Here is a 26105-nt window from a genome sequence, read left to right on the forward strand (position 1 = left end):
AAAGAACCTTCTATGATAGTCTCCTTCTATGCTCGCAACCGCTTTTATTTTTATAAGTGGGATTATGTTTTCGAGTGGAAGTTTTCCTTTTTTATTTTGTGTTTGACACCATGTTGTGTAACATGCCCCGCCATTGGGACAATTTTTTTGATGTTTGTAGACTGTTTAAGGGTTTATCTGATAGTAGATTCCTTATGAATGGAAGAGGGGTTATCTAGAAATGGAAAATAATTTTACTCTACTAACTAATTGTTTTTGTTAAATCGATAATACATACAAACATTACATGTCTATATACACGTACATCTTTTATGAATGGTAGACTGCCTCTATTTATTCCAAATTTCTCTTAATATTATTATGCTTGCTTTTGGTACCACCCTAACAACATCAAGAGTGATTGTTTCTCATCCTGGTGCAACCCAATGCTTAGCTAGTTGCCTATGTGCTGATCATGATGATGTGTTGAGATTAGGGGCGGAACCAGCCATAAGTTTCGGGGGTGGGTTGATTTACTATTTCTCTTTGTATTTAGTTCATCATTTCCTAACAATAACACATCTATACAATATATTTAATTATACTGGGGGCAATTGCCTAAAAATCTTGTAATAAAGACTAAAAAAATAGATTAAAGGGGGACAAATTACCTAAATAATATATAGTGAAAAAAAAAAAAAATCAGGGGATGTTACAATAGTTGGTTTTGACCTTTGGACTGTTATTACTTTGAGCCCACCTATCTTATTATTTTCATTCTTCTTCTTGTTTTGTTAAATTTCTTTTATCTCTCATGAGTGTTGTTAGCTCCATTTATTAGCTTGGAACTTATAATATATTTCATTTTTTTAGTTGGATTAATCATGTACTTGTAAATTTAATTATAAATGAAATGCTACATATGACCTTCAAAATTTCATGAAAAAAAGCTCTTTTAATATATTATTTTTTTCATATTTCAAGCAATGAAAAAAAAAATGTTTTTCTATATTTATTTTTCAGCACTTAGTTAATTTCCAAAAAAAAAAAAAAAAGTTAATTTGGCATTGGCACTATGGTCTCCAATTGAACTGCATACGGTGGCATGCTGTCAGCTATTCGCTTCATTCAAATGCTAAATCGTACGTCAAAATTTGGTAGGTGAATAGTGCGAGTCAATATATAAAAAGTTCCGGGAACCCCATACGTGACAACACCACATGTTGTAATTTCATGTCTCTAGCGGGCTTACCGCAAGAAGAATATTGACGTGGCACTGTTCACATGCATCAATTTTTCGTGTTCACCTACATCAATTTTTATTCGTGTTACAAGATTTGACGAAAAAGTGCGCGAAAGAGTAGAAAGATGGTTACCTTCGCAGTGAGATAAAATTGACGTCACACAGTTCACCTACGATAATTTTTCGTGCTATGAGATTTGCAGAAGAAGCGTGTGAAAGATGAGTGCCTTTGCAGCGAGTAAAAAAGAACTCGAAAGAGAAAGAAATGAAGTTTAATTGAAGATGAATTAATGCATTTTAAATTAAAAAATGGAATTTTAGGTTGGAGATGCCCAAAGATGCTGCTACAATACATTTGCTCTTCCATCCATCAAAACCGTATATTATGCCACCAAACCATTCGGGGCAAATGCTTCAATTTATGTTTATACAAATAACCCTGTCATGCTATTCAATGGGGTAGGTTTCGAATAAAATAATAATGATGGACTAATGAACAATTCGGAAATCCTAACCGGCGAGGGGATGCTAAAGATGACTCTTCAGTCAACCAGGCTGGCTTTGCTCTGATTCATTGTCTTCTGGGAGCAGTTGCGCGTCCTTACAGATCGAAGAGAGGACTTCTGGCGGGAGGAAGTGGAGGAGAACCGAATCCATGGGAGTTCCGCCGGCTATAGAAGTCCTAAAGGAGAGGGCGACTCTTCTGAGAGAATCGTTGCAGAAGAGCCAGACTATCACCGGCAACATGGTCGACATCCTCGGTTCCTTCGACCACCGCCTATCTGCCCTCGAAACGGCTATGCGTCCTACCCAGGTCTGCACTTACACTCTTTCTAGTATTTCTTTTCCGTCGGCGTATTATTTAGGTCAGGAGTGAGTTCCAGGGCAGTTTAGCGTAATTTGAATCCTTGTGTAGTTTGCAATTAATGAAAAAATCCTTTTTTAGGGTGAAATTCAAGGGTTTGGGTGGGTATATGGAGCTTTCAATTTTGATTATGGTTCATAGGCCTTGTGTTTTAGGTGCGGACGCATGCAATTAGAAGGGCACACGAGAACATCGATAAGACGTTGAAATCTGCTGACGTTATACTGGTTCAGTTTGACATCACTCGCCAGGTTGATTCGCTCTCCCTCTCTCTCCCTTTCTTTGAGAATAAATTGAGGTTCTTGCTTTTTTTTATCTCACACGCTAAGTTGGTCTTACAGGCCTGGCCTGGTTGGTTCTTCTCGCTCCATAGTGAGTTGCACAAGTGCCCTGTTTTTTGGATTTTTAGTATAAACCTCTCTATCTGTCCAGAAAAAAAAAAAAAGAAAAAACCTAGATTTGAAATTTGAGGTCCTCTACATCTAAATCTTTAAATGCGGAAATTACTGAAATGCGGCACTTCCACTGTTTGCTTCTATTATAATTTATGATTCCATTATATTTTTCTCTGCAATGCTTCTTGATTCTGGTTTGGGAGATTAATCTTTGAGAGCCACAGCGTGTACTTTGTAAGACTTCGTATCCTCTGATATTTTATCCGGAGATGATTGCCTCGATTATCATGTGCTTGAAGACCTTGAAAGATTTGCTTTTGATGGGAAACAATATGAATTTGGGATCTGAATGTTGTTTGTTCTTTGAATATGTAGGCTGAGGCAAAGATCTTGAGAGGTCCTCATGAAGACTTAGAAAGTTATTTGGAGGCAATTGACCAGTTGCGAAGAAATGTCCAATTTTTCACTTCAAATAAAACCTTCAAGTGGTCTGATGGGGTGCTTAACCATGCAAATATTTTGCTTTCTAAGGCCATCATGAAACTAGAGGAGGAATTTAGGCAGCTCCTTTCTACTTTTAGGTTTGTTCATCAAATTTTTAAATGGATACTACAATATGCTCTGAACCCTTTGTGCAAAATCAGAACTAAGCAGATGCTTTCCTTTAGATTATATTCCACAGTTATTTTGCAAAAAAAGACCATTGTAGATTACAATAAGATCATTGAGAATCATAATTCATTTATTTTGAGTTACAATAGCATATCTGCCTTCAAGTACAATTATATGTTTTGTAACAGCAAACCTGTGGAGCCGGACCGGCTTTTCGAGTGTCTACCTAGTTCTTTGAGGCCATCTGCTGGGTCACCTGGTCAGCAAGTTGAGGGGGAAAGGAAGCCATCATCTGCCAGTAATTCTGATCAGCAAGGGAAAAGCTTAGAGACAGCCATATACAAACCTCCAACTCTTATTCCTCCAAGGCTTTTGCCCTTATTGCATGACTTGGCCTTACAAACAATTCAAGCTGGAAAACAGGATCAATGTGTGAAGATTTATTGGTATGGTTACCGCATATTTTTTTCTAGTACGTTTAAGCATATTTTTTCTAGTACGTTTCCATACATACATACATAAAGAACATAACTTGATGAATGATGGTGTGAATCACATCTTCTTATCAACATGTAGAAAAAAATCGAGAGAAAATAGAAATTGGGATGAAGGAATGACTTAAGCTTACTTGGATGTAATTTTGAGATGTGATGATTTAGTTGATCATCTATATGTGCTACACCTATCTACTGATAGGACTCTTCAAGAACAAGATTGACATTGGATCCTTGAAGGTGGAACTAAGTGTAAACAGTGATAAGTGCTCCTAATGGATGATTTTTCTGCAATATGTATTATTCTGGAAAATGACTGATGGAGTTGATCTCAGAAAAAAAAACGTACAAATTGATTGGAAAAGATGGCCTATAATATGCATTGAAGCCTTATTTTGTTCAATTATTTTTTTCATGCACTTGATTTTGCATTCATAAACAAGTGGGAATGCAGCATATGCTGAACATTGAATTTAAATAAATCTGCTATGATATAAGTGACAGTTGAGCATGTAGTTTGCAAACAGTTAAAACAATAGGAGATGCAATTAAAATGTTTATGCTTTACTATGCTGAGTTAAAACAATAGGATAGACAGTTAAAATGTTTGTGTTTTACTATAGCTGAGAAATTTATATGAATCTCAAACTATTTACTTGTGATTAGGAACAAGGAAATAGTTCATATGGATGAAATGAGAATGTTCTTATGGATGCCTGATAAAATTAAGATTGAGTAGGAAATAACAATATTAAGAAAATAGTAGAAGTAACATTTCTTGGAGATACAACAACATCAAGCCTTTATCCCACTATGTGGGATCGGCTACATGGATCCTTTCTCTCCATTGTGTCTTGTTAAGAGTCAAATTCTCATTTAAATAAATTTCAATTATTTGGGCATGCACATGTTAGGAGAAAAATAGACAAGAATAGGATAGGGAGATGAAATTAATGTGAGAGGATTGATAAACAAGTGGCCGATAAAATGTAACATGATTGTTAGATGAGCTTAGCTCAATGATTGATGCAAAATGAAGTTAACACTTCATTTAGCATTAAATAAGGATGAATTGACAAGGAGGATTCTTGAGATCAACTAAAAATAGTTGGAGAAGGCTAATAATGATGATGTATTCTATATATTGATCTCTTTCAGCTATATATTCATTTATTAATAAGGGTTATTTGTTGGTTTATGGAGCTCATATATTATTTATCAGTAGTATAGTGCTATGCAAATCTCCTTTATATAAGTTGCTTTGATATGAAAGATGGCTAAAGAAATAAATGTTTGATTACAACTAATATCTTAAATAATGTATTACTTGTGTTTATACCTATATATAATTCTTAACTCATGATATGCGATTAAGTCATCCTTTCTAGTGGACTTCCATCTTAATTCTGAATTACACTGGTAAATTATTTTCCTCACAGAAGTGATAAACATCTTATAGTCAGTGACACCGTAGAGAAAGAGTGCCCTTTTTTAACTAGAGCTCCAATGAGCAATATGCGATATTCACCTCTCCACTGACAATACCCCTCCTTATGTTCTTGGTTGCCCTAAGGAACATACACATTTGATGATATAAATCCATTTCATTAGGAGAATGGCCCAAATGAATGATCATCAAATGTTCTAGGGGTTTTTACATGGAATCAAGTGTTATATTTGTTTATTTGCTGATTTTTTTTCTACGCATAAGAAAGGTGTTCTTTGAAAATCAGGCAATAATATTTTATTAGATCTTGAGGCATTTTTATCTATCTGTTTTTCAAGATGCCCTGATGATAATAAATGATGCAAAACCATACTACAAGTGCCGAAGGTTACGGGAATAAGCTCTGTTATATCCATTTAAAAGTCTCCTATTATTTTTTTAGACTATTTTTGGTCATCATCATTATCCTTATCTCTCAACTATTTTGAGGCGGCTTTATGAATACTCATTTTCACGATTTTCTTATGAGTGATGCTTGAAGTGTTAAAATGTATGCTTCAGAAATCATGTTGACTAACGGCTATCTATGTTATGATGGGGTTGTCCATCGCCTTCCTAATTCATGAACTAATTTATCAGATAAAGACTCAATGGTGATCCTTAGTATAAACCTTGGAAACTTGGTTCACTCAATCACTATTTTTAATACTAATTAGTGGTCTATCATATGTATCTTTAAATTGCACCTTTTTGCAATGATACGTACCAAATGAATGGTTATATTTTGGATGCTAATTTTTGAGGGAAATTAAAAGTGGGTTCAAAAACTTCTTAAACCTATGGTTTTAAATTTATAATCAACCCATAAATTATTGATATTTCATTTCATTAACTGTACTTCAATCCAAACAATCCTTATAGCTTAAGTTGCTTTTTGCAGGGAAAAGTCCAATTAGATTTAATAATTTAATTTCATCATAACTAATAGATTTAGTCTCAAGCAGAGTTTTCTTATATTGCTCGCTTTATAATTTTACAGCTCGTAAGATTTATTTACAAATACGTATAGTTTGGTTAAATCTCTTGGCCCAAACTAAAAAGTTTGACTTCTTCTTCTCTTCAGCACATTAATGTTTGGCTGATTTTTTTTTTCACCTGGCATAGAATCAAAGCACCAAATGTCAAATAACTAAGGGAGAAATTTAAACTTCACACTAGCATAATTTAGATTGCTGAAAAAGTACACATCTACATTTTCTTGTATTCTGATCCTATTTTCTCATTCTCCTTTTGACTCAAATTCTCTGATTCACATATGGATTTCAGTGAAACTCGTTCTTCAGCTTTAGAGCAGAGCCTCCGGAAACTTGGAGTGGAAAAGCTCAGTAAAGAGGATGTACAGAAGATGCCATGGGAGGTTTTGGAGGCCAAAATTGGAAACTGGATTCACTATATGAGGATTGCTGTAAGTTTTAGCTTGAATATCAGTGTTAGAAATTAGTTGCTTTTGTTTTCATGTATTTAATTGCACTCAAAACAGGTGAAACTCCTATTTGCTGCAGAGAGAAAAATCTGTGATCAAATTTTTGATGGTATTAATGTTCTTAAGGATCGCTGCTTTGCTGAAGTAACAGCAGACAGTGTGTTGATGCTTTTTAGTTTTGGGGATGCTATAGCTAAAAGCAAGAGGTCACCAGAGAAGTTGTTTGTGCTTCTAGACATGTATGAAATAATGCGGGAGCTTCATTCTGAGGTATGTTTGATTTGTTCAAATATCTTGTACAAATACATTGAGTTGTCTTTCTTTCCAATTTGCATTATGAGTCTCTCTCATAGGTCTAGGAGGTTGATGTTGTTGGGTGTTTTAATTACTTGTAATATACTTACATTGCTTATGTTTCCACTCGGGTCTATAAGCAACTGATAAACCAATGTGACCTTAATTTTAAGAATCCTTATCACAATATTTAAGGTAATGGCTACTAGGTGCATTGTTTGAGCTATTACTGTTCGTTTTGTAATCTATTTTTAATCTTCTATCTTGATCTATACCACATCAAGTAAACAGTGATTTGTAAATATCCTGACATTTTGTCTTATTATTAAAAATATATCCTAGATTGAAACAATATTTGAAGGAAAAGCTTGTTCTGAGACGAGGGATGCTGCTCATAATCTTTCAAGGCGCTTAGCCCAGACTGCTCAAGAAACTTTTGGTGATTTTGAGGAAGCAGTGGAAAAAGATGCAACAAAAACTGCTGTGTTGGATGGAACTGTGCACCCTCTTACTAGCTATGTGATTAATTATGTGAAGTTTTTATTTGAGTATGTTCTGCCCACTTTTCCACTTTTTATTTTCAATTTCCTCCTTTTAATTTCCTTGCCAAAACTTTGGAAGTGACATTGTTTAAGAGTTTCTTCATAGCGATTATTGATACTTTTAATCTTTACAGCAGCAATTCATTATGTTAAATGTTTTGTTTGGCTTAGTCGCTTCATCTTTTTTTTTTCCATATTTTCTTCATTTTTTATTTCAGCTGACAATTTGTAGAATGAATGGTGGCTATTGTTTGTAACTTTTCTTATTCTTTACTAAGCAATATCCACCATTATTATCTACATTTTCAGTTCGCTCATACATATTTATCACTGTAAATATATTTAGCCATAGCATTTTTATGCATGATGAATACATCCGTACAAAAATTCCTCTCTAAAAATAGAAATTCTGTGCATATGTATGATTTGTGGCAATTTGTTACGAGTAATGTTGTGCTGCAGATGTAGTGCAAGTTTCTTTAATCTTTGTTCACGAGTCTATTTAGTATTTCTCTTTAATTATATTTTGATTAATTATTACTATAATTATTTGGTGTCAGATATGTCCATTTTATTTTAAATATTTTTTTATATAAAATAAGGCTATTTTATTTCCTTTTGTATTAGTGTTAATGTATTTTAGACAATTATTTTGAGCTCTAGTCTATGTAAGGGGTTTTAGTATTGTAATAGGGCACTTGATTTAAATGAACGAAATGTTCAATGAAATTGTGAGATTTCCTTTTTCTACCCTCTAAGCTGCTGGCTACTTGATGTAGAACGGGGAGGATTTTGAGTAAAAATCTGAGAGAAATCTGATAGAAAGTAGTCAGGGAGAATTAGGCTTGATTTTGAAGAGAATAAGTGGGGAGAGAAGAAACCCAAGGGAAGCCTTGAGTGCTTCGGCTAACAGCAGCTTAGCCCATTCATTTCTTCCCCAAATCTGCCTTTCCCGTGGATAGATTTTGAAAATTTCAGCCAGCTTGGATGGGAACGTAATTGGGTTTTGGTTGACTGATTGGTGGGGATGTTGACAAGGAGAAGATGAAAAGATAACGAAAAAGAATAAAACCACGAACCCGGCCGTCTCCAAGGTTGGTGGGTGATACGATTTCCCTCTCCAAGGGATCTCAAATCACGAGCCCGGACCCATCCTGCGGCTGGTGAAGATTTAGATTCCTCCCATAGGAATCTCACTCTCGTCCTCTCTCAAGAACACAAGTGCAAACACACAAATTTTATTATAATTCCATCATGTCCTAATACAAGAGCAAAGGCCTCTATATATAAGCCTTAAAAGAAACTAAAAGACAATTTTGCCCCTTGGGCTTACATAAAACAAATCCCTTAAGTAAGGGTAAAAAAAGAAAAAATGCATAATTAAATAAAAATTATAATTAATAAAATAAGATAAAATGAAGGGATCTCGGTCGTCGATCTTCAGCTCCTCGGATAGGCATGGACGGTTGGATGTCCGCATCACTACTCTTCTCGTGTCTCTCTTTCTATTAGCTCCTCCAATAGCTGCAATGCACATATATTATGACAAATGACTCTTGTGAAAGGAAATGACCTTTTTACATGCTCATCTTTTATATTTAGTTTTAGAGTTAAAACATTCATTTCCTTTAACATTATGTTTTTTCTAATAAAATAATATTTAAATGGTTGGCAAATTTATATGGAATTATGCTTTTCTATAATACATGTTAATGGGTGTTATATGAGTAGGCAAGGGAATTGAATATTTAGCTTCTATTGTTGTATCATTAAGTTTGTAAATGTTTGGCTTGTTTATCAAATTCTTGGAAGTCCTTTTGACTCACAAAATTCATCAGATATGTTGATAAGCCTGAAGCTTATCTGATTCTATATCAACTACATTGATTAAGAGCAATGTTGAGGAGTGCGATTTTTAATACTTCATGGAAAAAATGTAGTAACCAAGTTTTTCGTTTTAAAATATTAATTGTAAATGAAAGGGGAGATGCTCTCTCTTCATTTCATGTTAATGGTTTGGGTGGATGATTCTCCAAGTGAATATGTTGGAGGGATGGCGTTGGAGCTTGGAAAGATGAGCGGTAGCAGCTTGTAAATGCAATCTATTTGTTGCATTGCTTTTTAAAAAAAGCATTTGAGGCCCAGTCTCTACCTTGTGGCTTTTACAATTTTGCGGCTTGGGTGATGCTTATGTTTTTTCATTCGAGGCGCATTGGGCAAATCTTAAATTTATATTTGCTTGGAGATTTGAGCCATTCATCTAAATCTTTTGTGAAATAATCTCTGATTTGTTAAGCAATCTTGTTTGATGAGCTAACATTGGTAACTATTTGTGTTAATTGATCACACTATTTTTCTTTCAAGTGTCTACCCTCTTTTAGCACAGTTTCTTAATATTTTTTCTCATTGTTGTGTTCTTATATGTTGAATGCTTAATTTTTACATAACTCGTGCGGTATAATATAGTGCTAATTATTTTTTTCCGCATGTTTTAACTTCTTAAGATTAAGATGCACGTACTTGTAAGCATCATGGGGATTATAAGATGATCTTGTAAACTCCTTTGTCACTTGTATTTTTAAGTCATCCATAGACTTTTAGAATATGACATTGAGTTGGTAAATTTAGGACCAAATTTATATAATGTTTACTGCACAGCCAATGCAAACCACTTGAGAAGGCAGTAATTGAGCTGGGCATATCATAGATCTAACTTTTTTTGGTGATACTACAAGTTGTTCAAGTTTGACATGGGTTTGAGTTGAGCTTTACATATGTTCTTGCCTGGCTTGCTTAGAATAATCGATGATCGAGCTTAGTTTGTACATTTTGTACTTCGTTCGCTCAAGTTAATCAAACGAGTGCTTAAATGAATTAATAAATAGGTTGATAAATGAATTTCTATGTGGTTATCATATTAATAAATAATTTTTAACTCTAAATGAACCATAAATATAATAATTTTGGAATTAATATCCGACTATTTTCCACCAATTTTACAAGATAATAGTTGGGCTACAAAGGAGCCGAGGATTGAAAAGATGTATTAAAATCCTGAGGAGGAGAGCAATGTAAAATAGTAGGATTGATAAGAAAACACGAGGGTTGCGAACTAAGACAGGTTGATTGCGCCTAGGAGAAGATGCATTAAGGTCTAAGGCAATGTATAAACTCCCGAAAGGTTGAGAACAAGAAGACGCACTTGGGGGTGTAAACAAGTCAAGTCAAGTCGAGTATCTGCTTAATTGAGCGAAGATTGTTTAGTTCATGCTGAGTTTGAGCTCGACTCGTTAAAAAATTTCTAGACTTGAGCTCAGCTCAATTGTTTGAGCTAATCTGGAAAAGCTGGAGCTTGACTAGATTGTTGAGTTTGATTTCTAGTTTTAAATTAAAATTTTTAGTTTTCTTTTAGAATTTTTATTTTTAATATAGAATTAATTTAAAAATATTAAATTATTTTTAATATAATGATATTTTATTTATTTTTTAAATATATTTTAAGTTAATCGAGCAGTTTAGTGAACTTTGAGTTGAGCCATGCTGAACTTGAGCTTAAGCTCATTTAATATACGAGCTTATGTATAGGCTTGAACTCGAACTCATGGCCAATAAGTTCGACTCGTAAGCTTGTTAACAAGTCTAGCTCAAGCCGACTCATGTGCCGGCTTGGCTCACTTACACCCCTAGACGCAGTCACCACTGATTCTCATGCCAGTTTACTTTGATTTTTATTTAGGTGTGTTGCAAGTATTGATGGCTAAGATGGAGTGCTCATAGACTATTTTTGTTGGGGCATCAACTGTAGGCAGGCTACGAAGGATAATTTATATTCATTTCTTAAGGCTCGAATTCTCAACAGTACCTACGACCTTGGCCGACTAGAAAATGAAGTTTGAAAGCAACATAAGTGTAGAATGATATGTGAAAAATAAATGTACGAGGGACAAAAATATACTGGTGCAATAATTAAATATAGAATATATTAATATTAAAAAGTAATTAAACTTGAATAGTAGATGAGTCATCATCGATTCAATATCAAGCTTTTAACAAATTATTTGTTGAATAACAAACAAATTATTAGTGAACATAAATAAATAGGTTGTATGGTGAATAAAAAGTCATTTAATCTTTGAGCTTATTAAAAATATTAAATTTGTTTAAATACTAATTTGAACTATTATTAATCGAGCATGAGTTCAAGTTATTCATCAAATGAATTGGTTCACAGACAACCTACCCCTTGGTGTGCCTAAAACTTTATGCAAACAACTTATCATATTTTTTTGTTCTCATCAATAATTAACTCAATAGCAATCACCATATTGTTCACTTTGTTCGCCTTTCAATTTCTTCGCAACTCTATTGACTTTATCCCTATCCCATTGACATTGCTATCCCTCTCAATACATACATGCATCAACAACAACAACAATAACAACAATAATAACAATATCAAGCATTTATCCCACTTGTGAGGTCGGTTACATGAATCCTTTTTCTCCATTGTATCATGTTAAGAGTCAAATTCACATTTAAATCTAATAAAGAAAGTTCATTTATAATATTTTCTAACCATATTTTTTTAGTTATACATCTACCTTTCTTAACATAAACCAAATCTAATACATCTACTCTCTTAATTGGGTCATCAGAAAGCCGCCATTTTATGTGACCAAACCATTTAAGGTGACTCTCTCTTATCTTATCTTACACTGGAGTCTGGAGCTACTCCTACCTTTTCACGAATATGCTCATTTCAAATCCTGTCTCTAAGAATAAAGCCGCTCATTGACCTGAGCATCTTCTTCTCTACAACACTTAAGTTAATATTATGCTTCTCTTTTATTGGCCAACATTCTGCATCATAAAGCATTGCAGGTTTCACCACCATCTTATAGAATGTTCCTTAAGTTTGAGGGGAACGTTTCTATCACTCAACAAGCCTGATGCATTCCTTCACTTCAACCATCCAACTTAAATTTTACTAATAATATTCTTATCTATTTTACTATCATTTTGAACAATAGATTCAAGATATCTAAAATATATATTCTTATTAATGACTTGATTGCCCAAATTTATAATCCCCCATTAGATCTATTACTACTAAAATTACACTCCATATATTCAGTTTAGATCTACTCAAATGAAAACCTTTAGACTCTATTGTTGACCTTCATAATTTAAGTTTATCTTCAACTCACTCTCTAGCCTTATCAATAAGAAGAATCTCATCAACAAAAAAGCATACACCAGGTACAACCTCTTGCAAATGTCTAGTAAGAACATCCATGACTAAGCAAAAAGATATGGGCTTAAGGCTAATCCTTGATGTAATCCAACAAAAATAGGAAAATACTTGGTCAAACCACCTTGTGTTTGAGCAAAAGTAATAACTCATGCATACATATCCTTAATGACTTGAATATAAGCATTATTAATCATTTTCTTTTCTACAACTTGCCATAGCACTTCTCTTGAAACTTTATCATATTATTTCTCTAAATCAATAAATATCATATGTAGATCCTTCTTATTCTCTCTATACTTCTCCATTATAGCTTCCATAGTAGACCTACTTGGCTTGAATCCAAATTGATTTTGAGAAACATTAGTATCACGTCGTAATCTATGCTCCATAACTCTCTCTCATAGTTTTAAGTTATGACTCATTAACTTAATTCTTCTATAATTCATACAATCTTGTGCATCACTTTTATTCTTAAAAATAGGAATCAACATGCTCATTCTCCATTCATCTGACATCTTTTTACTCTTCAAAATAATATTAAAAAGTTTAGTAAGCCAAGAAATTCATTCTTCTCATAAGCATTTCTGACTTTTATCCCTCTCAATGCATGATAACTTATAATTATCTGTTCTGTCTTTAGATTTCACCGCTTTTCATTGAATTGCTTGCAAACAAGTGGTATTGATTCCTTTGTTGTAATCTCTTTATCCATGAATTGTCTCATTTACTTGTAAATTCTTCAAATTCCATGCAACAAGTATAATCTTATGTTTAAATCCGGTCAACCAATGTGTACTTTTATCCAATGAAGTTGAAGTTTTGATACATAAGCGAATGTTTCACTATGAATTAGTTATTCTATGGCATATCACTAATGAGCAACAACCTAGTAGTTTCTTCATACGTGATTATTCGAATATTATCTGCTCATGCTTTTATACTGTAAAGTGTTATTTGCTTATACAATTGCGACATATTTTTCTTTACTGATTGACCTTCACTTATTTTTGTCTTTAAAATTTTGTGTACATAGTATTCTGACATAAACTTGCCATGCTTGTTCAGCTATCAATCAACTTTGAAGCAGCTTTTCCAGGAGTTTGAAAAGGCGGGAGAAGATTCAAATTCTCAACTGGCAACTGTTACAATGCGAATTATGCAAGCTCTTCAAAGTAACCTAGACGGTAAGTCTAAGCAATATAAGGATCCTGCGTTGACTTATCTATTCATTATGAATAACATCCACTACATGGTCAGATCCGTTCGAAGGTATGTTAATAATTATGCTTAGATATTTTACTGTTAAAAGATCCCTTGGACTAGATAACACCTGAAATGGTAATTTCTTCTCAGATCAGAGGCAAAGGATTTATTGGGTGATGATTGGGTTCAGAGGCACAGAAGAATTGTGCAGCAAAATGCAAATCAATATAAACGGGTAGCTTGGGCAAAGGTGGGATTTTTTGAAGTTAATGAATTTAGCATTTTTATTCTGTATAGTTGCTATTCTAATCATGATGTTAATGTTTTAATGCATTCAAAATTTTAATGGATTAAATACATTATATAGGTTATATAAACATAACATAGCCTATTACATTTTATAATAATTCCTTGTCAACTTAGTTCCATAAACATACGATTGCCACAAGCATTCCTGAAATAATGCTTGGAAATTTGACTTTAAATATCTTATAGTAGTTATAATCGGCCAATTATCTTCGATGTTTGTTTTCTTGAAAAAATATACGTGAAAGTTTCTTTCAGATGAAATTGTCTTCCTCTGTTTATTCAAATTAACCCCGAACAAAGTTCAAATAAGGTTTGAATAAGATTTAAAGAAAGTTTGAATCAATGTTCAAATATGGTTTGAACAATGGCTTGAAAAAATTTTGAACATGGTTAGAATGAAGTTTCAAGTAAGATTCTAACATATTAAAATAAATTTTGGCCAATCTATAACATAAAAAAATTATAATTTGGATATAATAGACTGCAATCACAATAGCTATAGCATAGTAGATATTAACTTTGATACAATCGAGTATAATCATAGTAATTATGACACAATATATTATAAGTTTGATAAAGAAAAATCAAATCACTAATGTTGTTGCATAGTAGAATATAACTTTATTACAATAGAGTACAATCACAATTGCTATAATAAATCATATTATAAATTTTATTTGACAGAGTGCAATCACAATAATTATACAACAACAATAACATCAAGCCTTTATCCCACTATTTGGGGTCGGGTACATTAATCTTTTTTCTCCATTTTGCCCTATTAAAAGTTAAATTTTTATTTAAATCTAATAAAGAAAGGTGATTTCTAATATTTTATAACCAAGTCTTTTTAGGTCTACCTCTACCCTTCTTAACAAAATTCAAATCTAATATATCTACTTTCCTAATTTGGTCATTAGAAGGCCGCAGTTTTATGTGACCAAACCATCTAAGGCGACTCTCTCTAATATTATCTTCCACTTGAGATACTCCAACCTTTTCACGTATATGCTCATTTCGTATCCTGTCTCTAAGAGTAAAGTCACTTATCCATCTGAGCATCCTCATCTTTGCAACACTTAACATAATATTATGCTTCTCTTTTAATGGCCAACATTCTGCACCATAAAGCATTGCAGGTCTAACCACCATCTTATAAAATTGTCCCTTAAGGTTGAGGTGGACTTTTCTATCACACAAAAAGCCTGATGCATTCCTCCACTTCAACCATCCAACTTGAATTCTACTAATAATATCCCCATCTATTTCACCATCACTATGAACAATAGACCCAAGATATCTAAAATGTGTACTCTTATTAATGACTTGATCGCCCAAAGTCACAATCCCCTCGCTAGAACTATTGTTACTAAAATTACATTCCATATATTCAGTTTTAGATCTACTTAAACGAATGCCTTTAGACTCTAAGGTTGATCACCATAATTTAAGTTTAACTTCAACTCTCTCTCTCTAGTCTTATCAACAAGACGAATATCATCAGCAAATAGCATACACCAGGGTACAACCTCTTGCAAATGTCTAGTGAGAACATCAATGACTAAAGCAAAAAGATATGGGCTTAAGGCTAATTCTTGATATAATCCAACTGAAATAGGAAAATACTGTGTCTGGACACAAGTAACAACTCCTGCATACATATTCTTAATGACTTCAATATAAACATTATTAGCCCCTTTCTTTTCTAGAACAAAATAATTAAATGTAAATCACTTATAAAATTAAATGTATTGTTAAAAAGAATTAAATATACATCATTTGCTATAGGCCCATGTACTGATGCAATCTTTTCTTGCTATCTACCTATGAACTTATGAATCTACATTATTATAAGATAACTCTATATGTTACTAATTTTTGCAAAATGATATATGGTCATGTATAACTCTTAGAAGACAGATGATGTGTTGTTTTGCATACACTCCATAGTTTTCATTGTAAATAAGATATAGAGCACTCATCAGATTATATATGTGTAAGTATTACATAAATTTTTGTTAACATTTCAAATATCTTTCCTTATAGAAGACCTCAAAATCTTAGTTGTGTTGGCCCTTCTCTTCAAAGGAGTTTTGGATGAGAAAAGTTCCTGTCTATTGTCCAATAACCCTAACAACTTAAGTAGTCTTGGAGGCCTTGGCAAAAGTAACTCATTTGTTATGTTGTATGCAATGTTTGTATTGGATTATAAGAGATTAGAGACATACATCATTATTATCTTTGCAAGGAATGAGATCTCACATATTATTCAATGAACTCTATTCATGTTCATTTGAAAATATGTGAGATCTATGTTAGCCTATGACCTCAGTAACTTGTTGATGCAAGACCATGATAATGATCAATGACAAGATCACAAACCAAGGTTCTACATTAAGATTTGGGTCGTTCATTATGGACAACTCTTCATGTAATCCCTCGAACATCTCATAATTCTTTTAAAATTATGGGAGAGCAATTAAGAAGTTTAATTTAAAGTCCTTTGATAGGTAAGTGGACCATTCTAGTTAAAGAGGCAATAATCTTCATAAATTGATTGATTTCAAGATCATTTTACTTGTCTTATATGGTCAATCCGAATTTTCATGAATTAGAAATCATTTTATTTTATTTCATTTTTATTATTTGCTTTCCCTTTATATTATACATCATCAATCCAAATAATAATGTTTTATTTCTAATAAGACTTTCTATAGTTATCTAGGATTGAATAATGCTTATAAATAGGACCATGCTTTATATTTTTTTAATTCATTTATTTTTTTTTCTTTTGCAATTTCGTCTGGAAATACTTGGTGGTTCCTCTACTGATTAATGAAGTTTAGTGGCTAATCGCCTAGGGATTTGGTAAGTCCTTAGTTATCTTTTTTACCCTTTGTCCCCCTCTTTTTTGACAATTTCTTTGCCTCCAGTTAGCTTCTTCCCTCAATCCCAAAACACATCAAACCTCTCCAAAAGTCTTCCAAATATCCCCACTTATCCCTCACAACCTTAAAAGGCCTAAAATCTCCCATAATCTCATGATATCACAACCAAAATCTCAATATAGGAGATAATTTCTTGCTATGAGCAACCCATTTAAAAATTCATAACTCTTTAACTACTAATTCAAAACTTATAAAAATATCACTATTAGTTCCCTAACATCCCAAACCTTTGATTTGAAGTTCTTCACTATTTTTATCATTTAAAAGCCTAAAAGTTCTAGCTCAAAATTTATGCCAAAATCTAAATTTCTATTTCACTATCACTTGTCCATCAACATCCTAACGGACATTAATAATGTTACTTCCTTCGTCATAACGATTCTATAGACCCTACATCATTTTTGTATTAGAGCCAAAAGGGCTTCAAAGCCAGTCAAGGTCAAGGAGTTTGAAGGCACACATTGCTTACAGTAGGAATTGAAAATTTTTGCAACAAGATCTGATTTTCTCAAGAATGGAAGAATTTGAAAGAATTATTAAGCCTCAAGATTTGTGTGATAACCCTATTGCAGTAGGCAAAATTCCAACTTTAAAGGCTCCTTATACACCACAATGTTTGAATATTGATGGCATCATTTCAGAAGAACTCTCTCCGACAAGAGGTTCATCACTTAGATTCTTGGGTAGATGGAAGAACCAACCTCCTTTTGAGGACACTTGAATGACTAAAGAAGATTTAGAGAAGCTGATGTTAGGTCTTGTTGATGAATACATTAACTCTAACTCTACAGAGCAGAGTTCTTTAAGGTCCTATAGAGTTAATGCAACTATCAAGATAAAGACCAATGATAAGATTACAAACCAATGTTCTACATTAAGATTTTAGTCATTCATCTTGTACAACTTTCCATGCAAGTCCATGAATGTCCCATAATCTTCTTAAAATTATGGGAGAGTAATTAAGAAACTTAATTTAAGGATCCTTGATGGATAGGTGGGCCATACTAGTCAAGAAGGTACTAATTTTCATAAATTAATTGATTTTGTGATCGTTGTACTTGCTTTATATAGGCAATCCGAATTATCATGTATTTGTAAGCTTTTATTTTATTTTATTTCTCTGATTTTTCTTTTATTTTATATTAGGACATATTATCAATCCATTTAAAACTATTTTATTGACTCTTAAATCTTTTCAAAGTTATCTAGGCTTGAAAAAAGCTTATAAATAGGAACATGCTTTATACCTTTTTAGTTTATTAACTATTTTTTTTGCCAATGCGAATTCTGTGTGGAAAGGTTTGCTGGTTACTATACTCATTGGTGAAGCTTGGTGGTTGATCCCCTAGGACTTTGGTGAGTCCTTAATTATCTCTTCTTATCCTTTGTCGCTCTCTTTCCCTGAAACAATTTTGTTCGCCTCCACTAAGTCTTGAGCCTAGCTTCTCTCAACCCCAAAACATAGCCAACCTCTCCAAAACTCTCTTAAATCCCTACATATCGCTCACAACATTCTAAGGCCTCAGCTCTCAAATAACCCCAATATATCATATCCAAAATCTCAATATAGAGAAATAAATTCTTGCTGTGAACAATCGATTTAAAAATATCATAACTCCTTAACAATTAATCCAAAATCCATAAAATACCATCATTAGTTTCCTAATATCCTAAACTTTTGATATGATGTTTCTCCTTATTTTTATTCAGGAAAAACTTATCATTTAAAAGCCTAGAAGTTTCAACTCTAAATCCCATTTCACCATCACCCAAATAACTCTTCCATCACCACCTTAAGGGGACATCAATGAAGTTTGTTGCATTCGTCATAAAGATCCTATAGACCCTTCACCACTTGCATTCATCTTCAATAACTTACTTCAATGCACATGCATATCACTTGAAGGATTCTTACTTCAATTATGCATGATTAATCAACAACAACAACAACAACATCAAGCCTTTATCCCACTACGTGGGGTCGGCTACAGGAATCCTTTTTCTCCATTGTGTCCTATTAAAAGTCAAATTCTCGTTTAAATCTAATAAAGAAAGGTCATTCCTAATATTTTCTAACCAAGTCTTTTTAGGTCTCCCCCTACCTTTCTTAACATAAGTCAAATCTAATACCTCTACTCTCCTAACCGGGTCATCGGAAGGCCGCCGTTTTATGTGACCAAACCATCTAAGGCGACTCTCTGCTCTATTAATCGAACAATTAAATTATAATGAGCATTGCCATACAATCATATGGTAAAAAACTTATGCTATTAATAGGGTCATGGAGTATTTACATTACTATCTAGCTAATGGACTTGTAGAAGTCCTCTTCAGTAGAACTATGCGCCAGTGTAGGTTTAACAATCTTCTACAGAATGCAATTCAAAACAAGTTTGAAAGTTAATTTGCAATATTAATTAATGCAAATTAATGCTTAAAATACAATACTTTGCATATAAATTATATTTTCATTCATTAATATTGGCAAAATATTTTTGCTTGTAAGTACCTTTTTGCTCTACTAGCCTAACACCCTTTATGCTCTCTCTCTCTCTCTCTCAGGTACTCTACATATTTTTTTGCCAGTTTGGTGATGGCCTCATAAGTCTAGTATTGCAATGATTTAAGGCATCGAGTGATAGCGTATTGGGTTGGTTATCTTCTATGGGGCAGTGGCCATATATCCTTATTTAGCCTTTTCAGCATTCTCTTCTATGATAACCTATCCCATAGCTATCTAAAGAATGCTTCCTCTTTCTCAACAAAACAGGCATATTAGTAAAATAGCATTATGTTTATCATGTTTTTTTTTTTAAACTTATTATGTTTACCATGGTTTAGCATAGCATTGTTTACAAGTTAACATAACCTAATTCTCATACCTTGCTTCTCTCAATGCACACCATGTATGCTTTCTCCAACTCTACATTCTTACAATTATTGTCCCAATCAAGCTAATTATTAATTAGCTTAATACTTAAACTCATCTCCTTGAATTTCAAATGAAAATCCTCCGAACTCTTGCCCAATGATCATAGCAAATTTAACAAATATATAATTTGTGTTTGTACCTTCAAAGTTGTATGGTGGAGTATCCCTCATTCAAATTATGGTGGAGTATCCCTCATTCCCATTATCATTGATCATCGTCGATAATAGTTATTAAATTAGGGCCCCCAATAACTATAGCTCATAAACATTGAAAAGTTGTATGACATGGGAATTCTCAACTCTTTCAAGAAGATCAAAAGCCTCAAATTGTCTAACCAAAATTGTCCACCACACCCCTAGCTTAATATGTGACCCGAGTAGTGCAATGTCTTTCTTACTTTATGTTTATAGTGAACATCTGCATACATGAAAAACTAATATGAATCAATTTCATATAAGGCAATGAGGGAAAAATAATGGGTTCGATAATGTTTCAATTGTGCTTTAACAATATTAGGGGTGCCAATAAATGACCCAACCCGCTAACTCGTTAGAAAAATTCATATTTGAGTTGACCTGTTTAATAAACATGTTGATTTTGGGTTGACCCACAGGCTCGCTTTTAACTAAAAAATGACCTATTTAATATTTTTTTCTTTAATTTTTTATGTGGTACATAAATATTTTTATTTTTGATAAAAAAATCTTAAATTTTAAGAACTTATAATTTTGTTTTAATCAAAACGAGTTAATGGTTTAGGTTAGGGTCATTTGGGTTGCTAATGAGTTAAGTTTGGGTTGATGTTTTTGACCTGTTTATTAAACAGGTTGGGTTTGAGTTGACTGGATTTGGGTTGGGTCACTTTTAAGTCGGACTTCAACTCGACCCCCTCAATCCATTTTGACACCCCTAATTAATATTCAAGCAAGGTTTGAGCAATATTTAAATTTAGTTTGAGTCAGGTTCAAACATAAATTGAGTAAGTTTCATACAAAGTTTGAATAAGTTGTAACAAGTAAAATCTTGTCTAATACGGTTTAGGAATTAGTGTTTAGTGTGCAAATAAGATTTGAAATTTCATTTATAAGTTCATATCTTATTTGTTTTACGACCTAGGTTTCTGTTTTAATCTCAATCCTATCATACCTACAACTGCCTGCATTGAATGCCTTCAAACTTATATAATTAAAATTATAATGTCAATATCCTTGAATAGATTATGACTGGAAAGCAGAGACTGTTGTTGTGATGCTTATAATAGATTGATCATCCAGGCTTTGAGTTGTTGGAGATAGAAAGGTGCTAGGAAGGGCTTTGAGATTGTTTGAAAGTTTGCATGAATCAAGGGTTATGATTGACATTTTATATAATTGTGGTATTTTGTTCGAAATGAAACAACAGGGATATTTGATATTTTAAGGCATATAAAGTTAAATTTTTCGAATGCTTTGTGTGGGATAGTTTAAGAAAGCCAGCATGCAAAGCAGAAGAAATTGTATTATACTAAATTAGAATCATCATAATGCCCATAACTTTTAAAAAACCCTTGTGTCATTTTCCATCTGATTTTGATGATCTTTGGATGTATAACTAAAAGCTATCTTTTCTGTTGATCTTAAACATCAATCAAGAAAACTTTTGATGTAGGATGATATAATGACATATATGCCGAGAGAGAGAGATAGAATGACCAAATGGTCAGCAATTTTTTTGAGTGATCAATTTGGTTTCTCAACTTTTTAAAGTAAGACTTTTTTGGTCCTAAGATTCAATGTTGGGGTTAATTTTATTAAATGTAAGGGTATTTTGATAATTTTTAATTAAATATTTATGAAATATAATTTTCAAGTAATTATAAATTTTCTAAAAAAATTATTAAATATTTTTTTAGTAAAAAAACTAATAATAATTTTAATTTTAATTTAAACAATTTTAGTCAACTTTATAAAATATGATTGCTAAAAAAATGTGACTAAGTTGAAAATAGCATATGTTTGCATTTGATTTCTCTAAATAAATAAATATCATATTTTATAAAATATGACTAAAATTTTTGAAATTAAAACTAAAATTATTATTATTTTTTTATCAAATAGCACGCATGTTCAAGCATATCCTTTATCTGAGATATGTTAGAGACTATGATATCCTTTACGTTGTAGAAGTATCTAACTATTTATCCTGACCCATGACTGGGCATTGCTGCACTTTTGAAAATTTATTTGGTGATATTCAGTGCTTAAAATGTTGCAATATCTATAAGAATTGTTTTTAATAATATTTTCCAAATTCTGACACATGATATCAAAGACACAAGTTTTTGTATGTAAAATTGCATGAAAGAAATGTTTTGCTGCTTGCAATGTATTTGGTATTAGCAAAAGGAAATGCTTGCTGCAAGAAAAAACAAAGATGCATACAATGTATTTTTGGTCACATTCGCTGACTGTCATCTTGCAGCTTAATCTGTCTTCACTTCAGTACCAAGATTAACCTGCCTGTAATAACACTGATAACCAGACAGCAAAATGCAGAAACTTTGTGATAGGAAACACTCATAGATCTCAAGCATTTCCTATCAATCTTCGGAAAACAGCTAGAATTCTCCAAAAAATCCGCACAAAACCACGAAAACAGTTGATAATTTGTATTATTTGATGAAAGGGAAACGGAAAATAGCAAGATACAATTGATTCTCTATTCGAGAGGAGGATCAATCTTTCCCAAATCTTTAGATGCCACTAGAGCCCAAAAGAAAACCTAAATCTAAGAGATCTCAAATTCAGCCAAATTCAAGATGTCCTAATCATAGAAAAACAAACTATTTAATGCATATAAATCAAAAGGAAATCCCTAAACAGTCCCTACTTTCAAATTTCCCTCCTGATTCTCTCAAAAAAACCTTCCTAAACTACTCCATGGGATCTGGCGGATTGCGCGGTGCGTATAGGAGGCGGAGAGTTCCACCCTTATTCGCTTGGGCCGGTCCGTGTGGACCGGTCTAACACTTTGCATGCAACATCTCTTTGCCAAATTAATTAGTTAACCATTATGCGCCTTAATGCAAGATTAGCATTCATCATTGCGGAAATTCTCAAGGCTTTTTACTTGCATGGGTATTTTCTTCTAACAATTTCATTGTATTCTGAAGTTCTTAAGCTTTACTCGGTCATCTTCTTGCTTTCCAGATTCTGCAGTCTCTTTCTGTTCAAGGCCAAAGTTCTTCTGGTGGTTCTATTCCTGGGGGAAGTGATGGGGGCAACAGTAGTGGAGTTTCAAGGGCAACTATAAAGGAGAGGTTGATTAACTAGCGATAACTCTGTAACGCCGTTTATTTTATTCTAAATATCTGAACTTAAAACTTTTCCTCATCATCAGGTTGAAGTCTTTCAACATGCAATTCGAGGAGCTTCATCAAAGGCAATCTCAGTGGACAGTTCCTGATCCAGAGCTGAGGGAGTCTTTGAGGCTTGCTGTTGCCGAAGTTCTCCTGCCAGCATATAGGTCTTTTATAAAACGCTTTGGGTGAGCTTCTTTTAAGCTGTCTATAGGCTCTCGCTTATACTTTTTTTACAATTCGGAAAGTTTTTAAATAGTTATGCCTGCGTTTTTTTAGTGAAAATGAATGCCAAATAATAGTAATCCTTTTTGTAGGTTTCATCTATGACCTTATTTGCTCTTTAGCTAGAAGATCTTCAAATTTTTAATCTACTTTGGTCCTTGGTTTAATTTATAAGGGCTTCATGTAGGTCAAGTGCATAATAGTTCAGTATGAATTTAGATCTGCGTTGACCCACAGTATATTTATTACATTACACTAGCATAATAATTTCCAAACACTCTCTTCGTAGCCTGCCCCCCACACTACCATCACCTTCTATAAGATTACTGTGGTGAAAGTTCTAGCGAGGTAGAGGTATGTTTAAGCCATAAAAGATAACAAATGTTAAGGAATGCTCTAGTGCTAGCTTGTGGGATGTGAAGTCCTTTGCATAGAATTGGACCAAATAACTAATACACAAGTCCATTGAGTTTTCTTCACCAGTTTATTCAGGGCTGTAATTTATTTTTTTCCCCTTAATTTAGGTTATAAGTTATATGTAGAAAATACTAACAACAGGAATCGGTTGGAGTAATAGCGGATTAAGAGTTAATGGCAAAATTGTTTAGAAGAATAGGATTAGTAAAAGGTCAATTTCTATTGAGATAATTATCTGTGAGGTTATTATAATTGTGGTTTTTGCTTATGTTTGTCAAGTTGGATCAAACTGTATTTTAAATAAATTTAAAATTTTGTCAAGATATGGATGATTTACTATAACTTCGATTTGAAGAAGAAGCAATTTTTATTAATGTTGATTTAAATGGGTATAATGGAGAAAATATTTGATGCAAGAACAACAGTGAGGCCTCTCAATAAATCAACTATAAAGGCTCAATTTTATGACTATTAATTACGTTAAATTGAGAGGAACGAGAGGGAAAAGCTTGAATTTTATTAAGCAATTTACTCCCTATTTATAGATCTATACAAGGTGTAGCAATAAGGAAACAAATAACTCTAATAATAACATGAATACAATTATTCCTAAATCAATGGGAGGAATTAATGCAATCCATGTAGTCTTCCCACGGATTACTGTTCATAGCCGTGGATATCTTTGGGATCGTAAGGTTGAGATTTAACAAATTATAATTTAATTTCTTTGTTATTCGAATTTGAGTGGCCAACTTTGTGAATTCAGAGGGAATATTTGGAATGTAAGAAACTTGTTTAAGTTGGTCATAATAACGTTGATAATGTTATGATAAATGTGTCCTAAAATTAGGAAGAATATATTAAAAAAATGCTTATATTAGAAGAATGCGTTGAGCGATATCTATTAAAGGTAAGTTAATTGAGATAAATTTAGGTGGCTTGAACATGTGTGATAAAAGGTAGAAATATGATTATTAGACAAGTTGATAAAATTAGTATTAGAAGATTATGAATGAGAAGGGTTAGATTTATGATAATACATGTCGAAGGTATTCAAAATGGTTTATGAAAAATAAGCATAGAACTCTTGACAAGACTTAATAAAAATGATGCATTAAAAGCTTATACCACATTCAGCATATCTACATATTTGTCGCACACTCTATATAATGGAAAATTTGAATCTTTGACTGCTCTAAACGCAAAACCCTGCTGTTGTTTCAGGCCTCTTATTGACAGCGGTAAGAATCCTCAAAAATATGTTAGATATACTCCAGAAGACCTGGAGCGAATGCTTGGGGAATTCTTTGAAGGAAAGACTTGGAATGAGCAGAAGCGTTGATAGCTGATTCCTGTTTGGCTAAGGGTTTGTTTGGGACGGCTTTCTCTCTGCTTCTTAAAGTAACTTTCTAGTAGAAAAATATTAATTTTGATACTAAAAAGCTGCTTTAAGAAGAAGTAAGAAAGCCGTCTCAAACGAAGCCTAAATGTTCAGATTATTTAGTTGGAAAAAGCTATGATGAGTCTGAGAGCATGTAGTGTTCTAGGCTGGCAAAACTTCTCTAGTTTCCTTTTATTGTAAAATTTATTTATTCTTTTCCATTCCCCCAGTTTAGTTCCTGGTCTGATTTGAAAGAAGAGTTGATTCCTATTATTGTTAAGATTGTCACATTATTTTGATCTTGTTTTAGGGCAGTTTATTTTGGAATACTCCTGAAGTAAAATAAATGTATGAATTTTGGGTTTCCAGGTGTTTTGTATGAACTTAGATACTTGAAAAGCTTATTTTTAATGAACTTTGAATTTGCCCAAATACATGTGAATTGCCCTTCTCCCTTGCTACTATTGCTCTTGTCAACCACCAAGTATAAACGAGTATTTGTCTAATTAAGTTAAGTTTGTTAAATTCTTACTCGGCGGCCCATTTGAAAATCATTAGGCTTGAGCTAGGCTCGTTTATTTGAGATTATTTGGAAAATTCAAGCTTTGACTTGAGAAGCTTGTGAGGCAAGTCAGATTGAGCTTGAGCTCGAGCTCATTCTTAGATAACATACGAGCTTGAGTATAGGCTCAAGTTTAAATTCGATTAATAAACTTATCTCGTGAGTTCGTTAATTAGTTAGATT

General features: G+C 32.9%; 1 protein-coding gene across 1 annotated transcript; it reads left to right on the forward strand.

Annotated features, from left to right (window-relative positions):
• Window positions 1–1760: 1760 nt before the first annotated feature.
• On the forward strand, window positions 1761–25792 carry LOC110095682 (exocyst complex component EXO70A1). The gene is made up of 12 exons (XM_020821318.2): window positions 1761–2036; window positions 2243–2338; window positions 2858–3063; window positions 3283–3540; window positions 6362–6500; window positions 6576–6788; window positions 7155–7360; window positions 13674–13877; window positions 13962–14061; window positions 23189–23298; window positions 23379–23525; window positions 25204–25792. Exons 1-12 carry the CDS (start codon window positions 1878–1880, stop codon window positions 25319–25321), a joined length of 1956 nt encoding a protein of 651 aa, XP_020676977.1. The 5' UTR covers window positions 1761–1877; the 3' UTR covers window positions 25322–25792.
• Window positions 25793–26105: the final 313 nt, after the last annotated feature.

This window comes from Dendrobium catenatum, unplaced genomic scaffold, assembly GCF_001605985.2.
Source record: "Dendrobium catenatum unplaced genomic scaffold, ASM160598v2 fragScaff_scaffold_1480, whole genome shotgun sequence".
Taxonomy (NCBI): domain Eukaryota; kingdom Viridiplantae; phylum Streptophyta; class Magnoliopsida; order Asparagales; family Orchidaceae; genus Dendrobium; species Dendrobium catenatum.

Bases quoted from the DNA above. Each gene is read 5' to 3' on its own strand.
- LOC110095682 (XM_020821318.2), top strand. From the start codon at position 1,878: ATGGGAGTTCCGCCGGCTATAGAAGTCCTAAAGGAGAGGGCGACTCTT. The intron at 2,339-2,857 runs GTTGATTCGCTC...TTGAATATGTAG, and splicing joins AGTTTGACATCACTCGCCAG to GCTGAGGCAAAGATCTTGAG. The intron at 3,064-3,282 runs GTTTGTTCATCA...GTTTTGTAACAG, and splicing joins CAGCTCCTTTCTACTTTTAG to CAAACCTGTGGAGCCGGACC.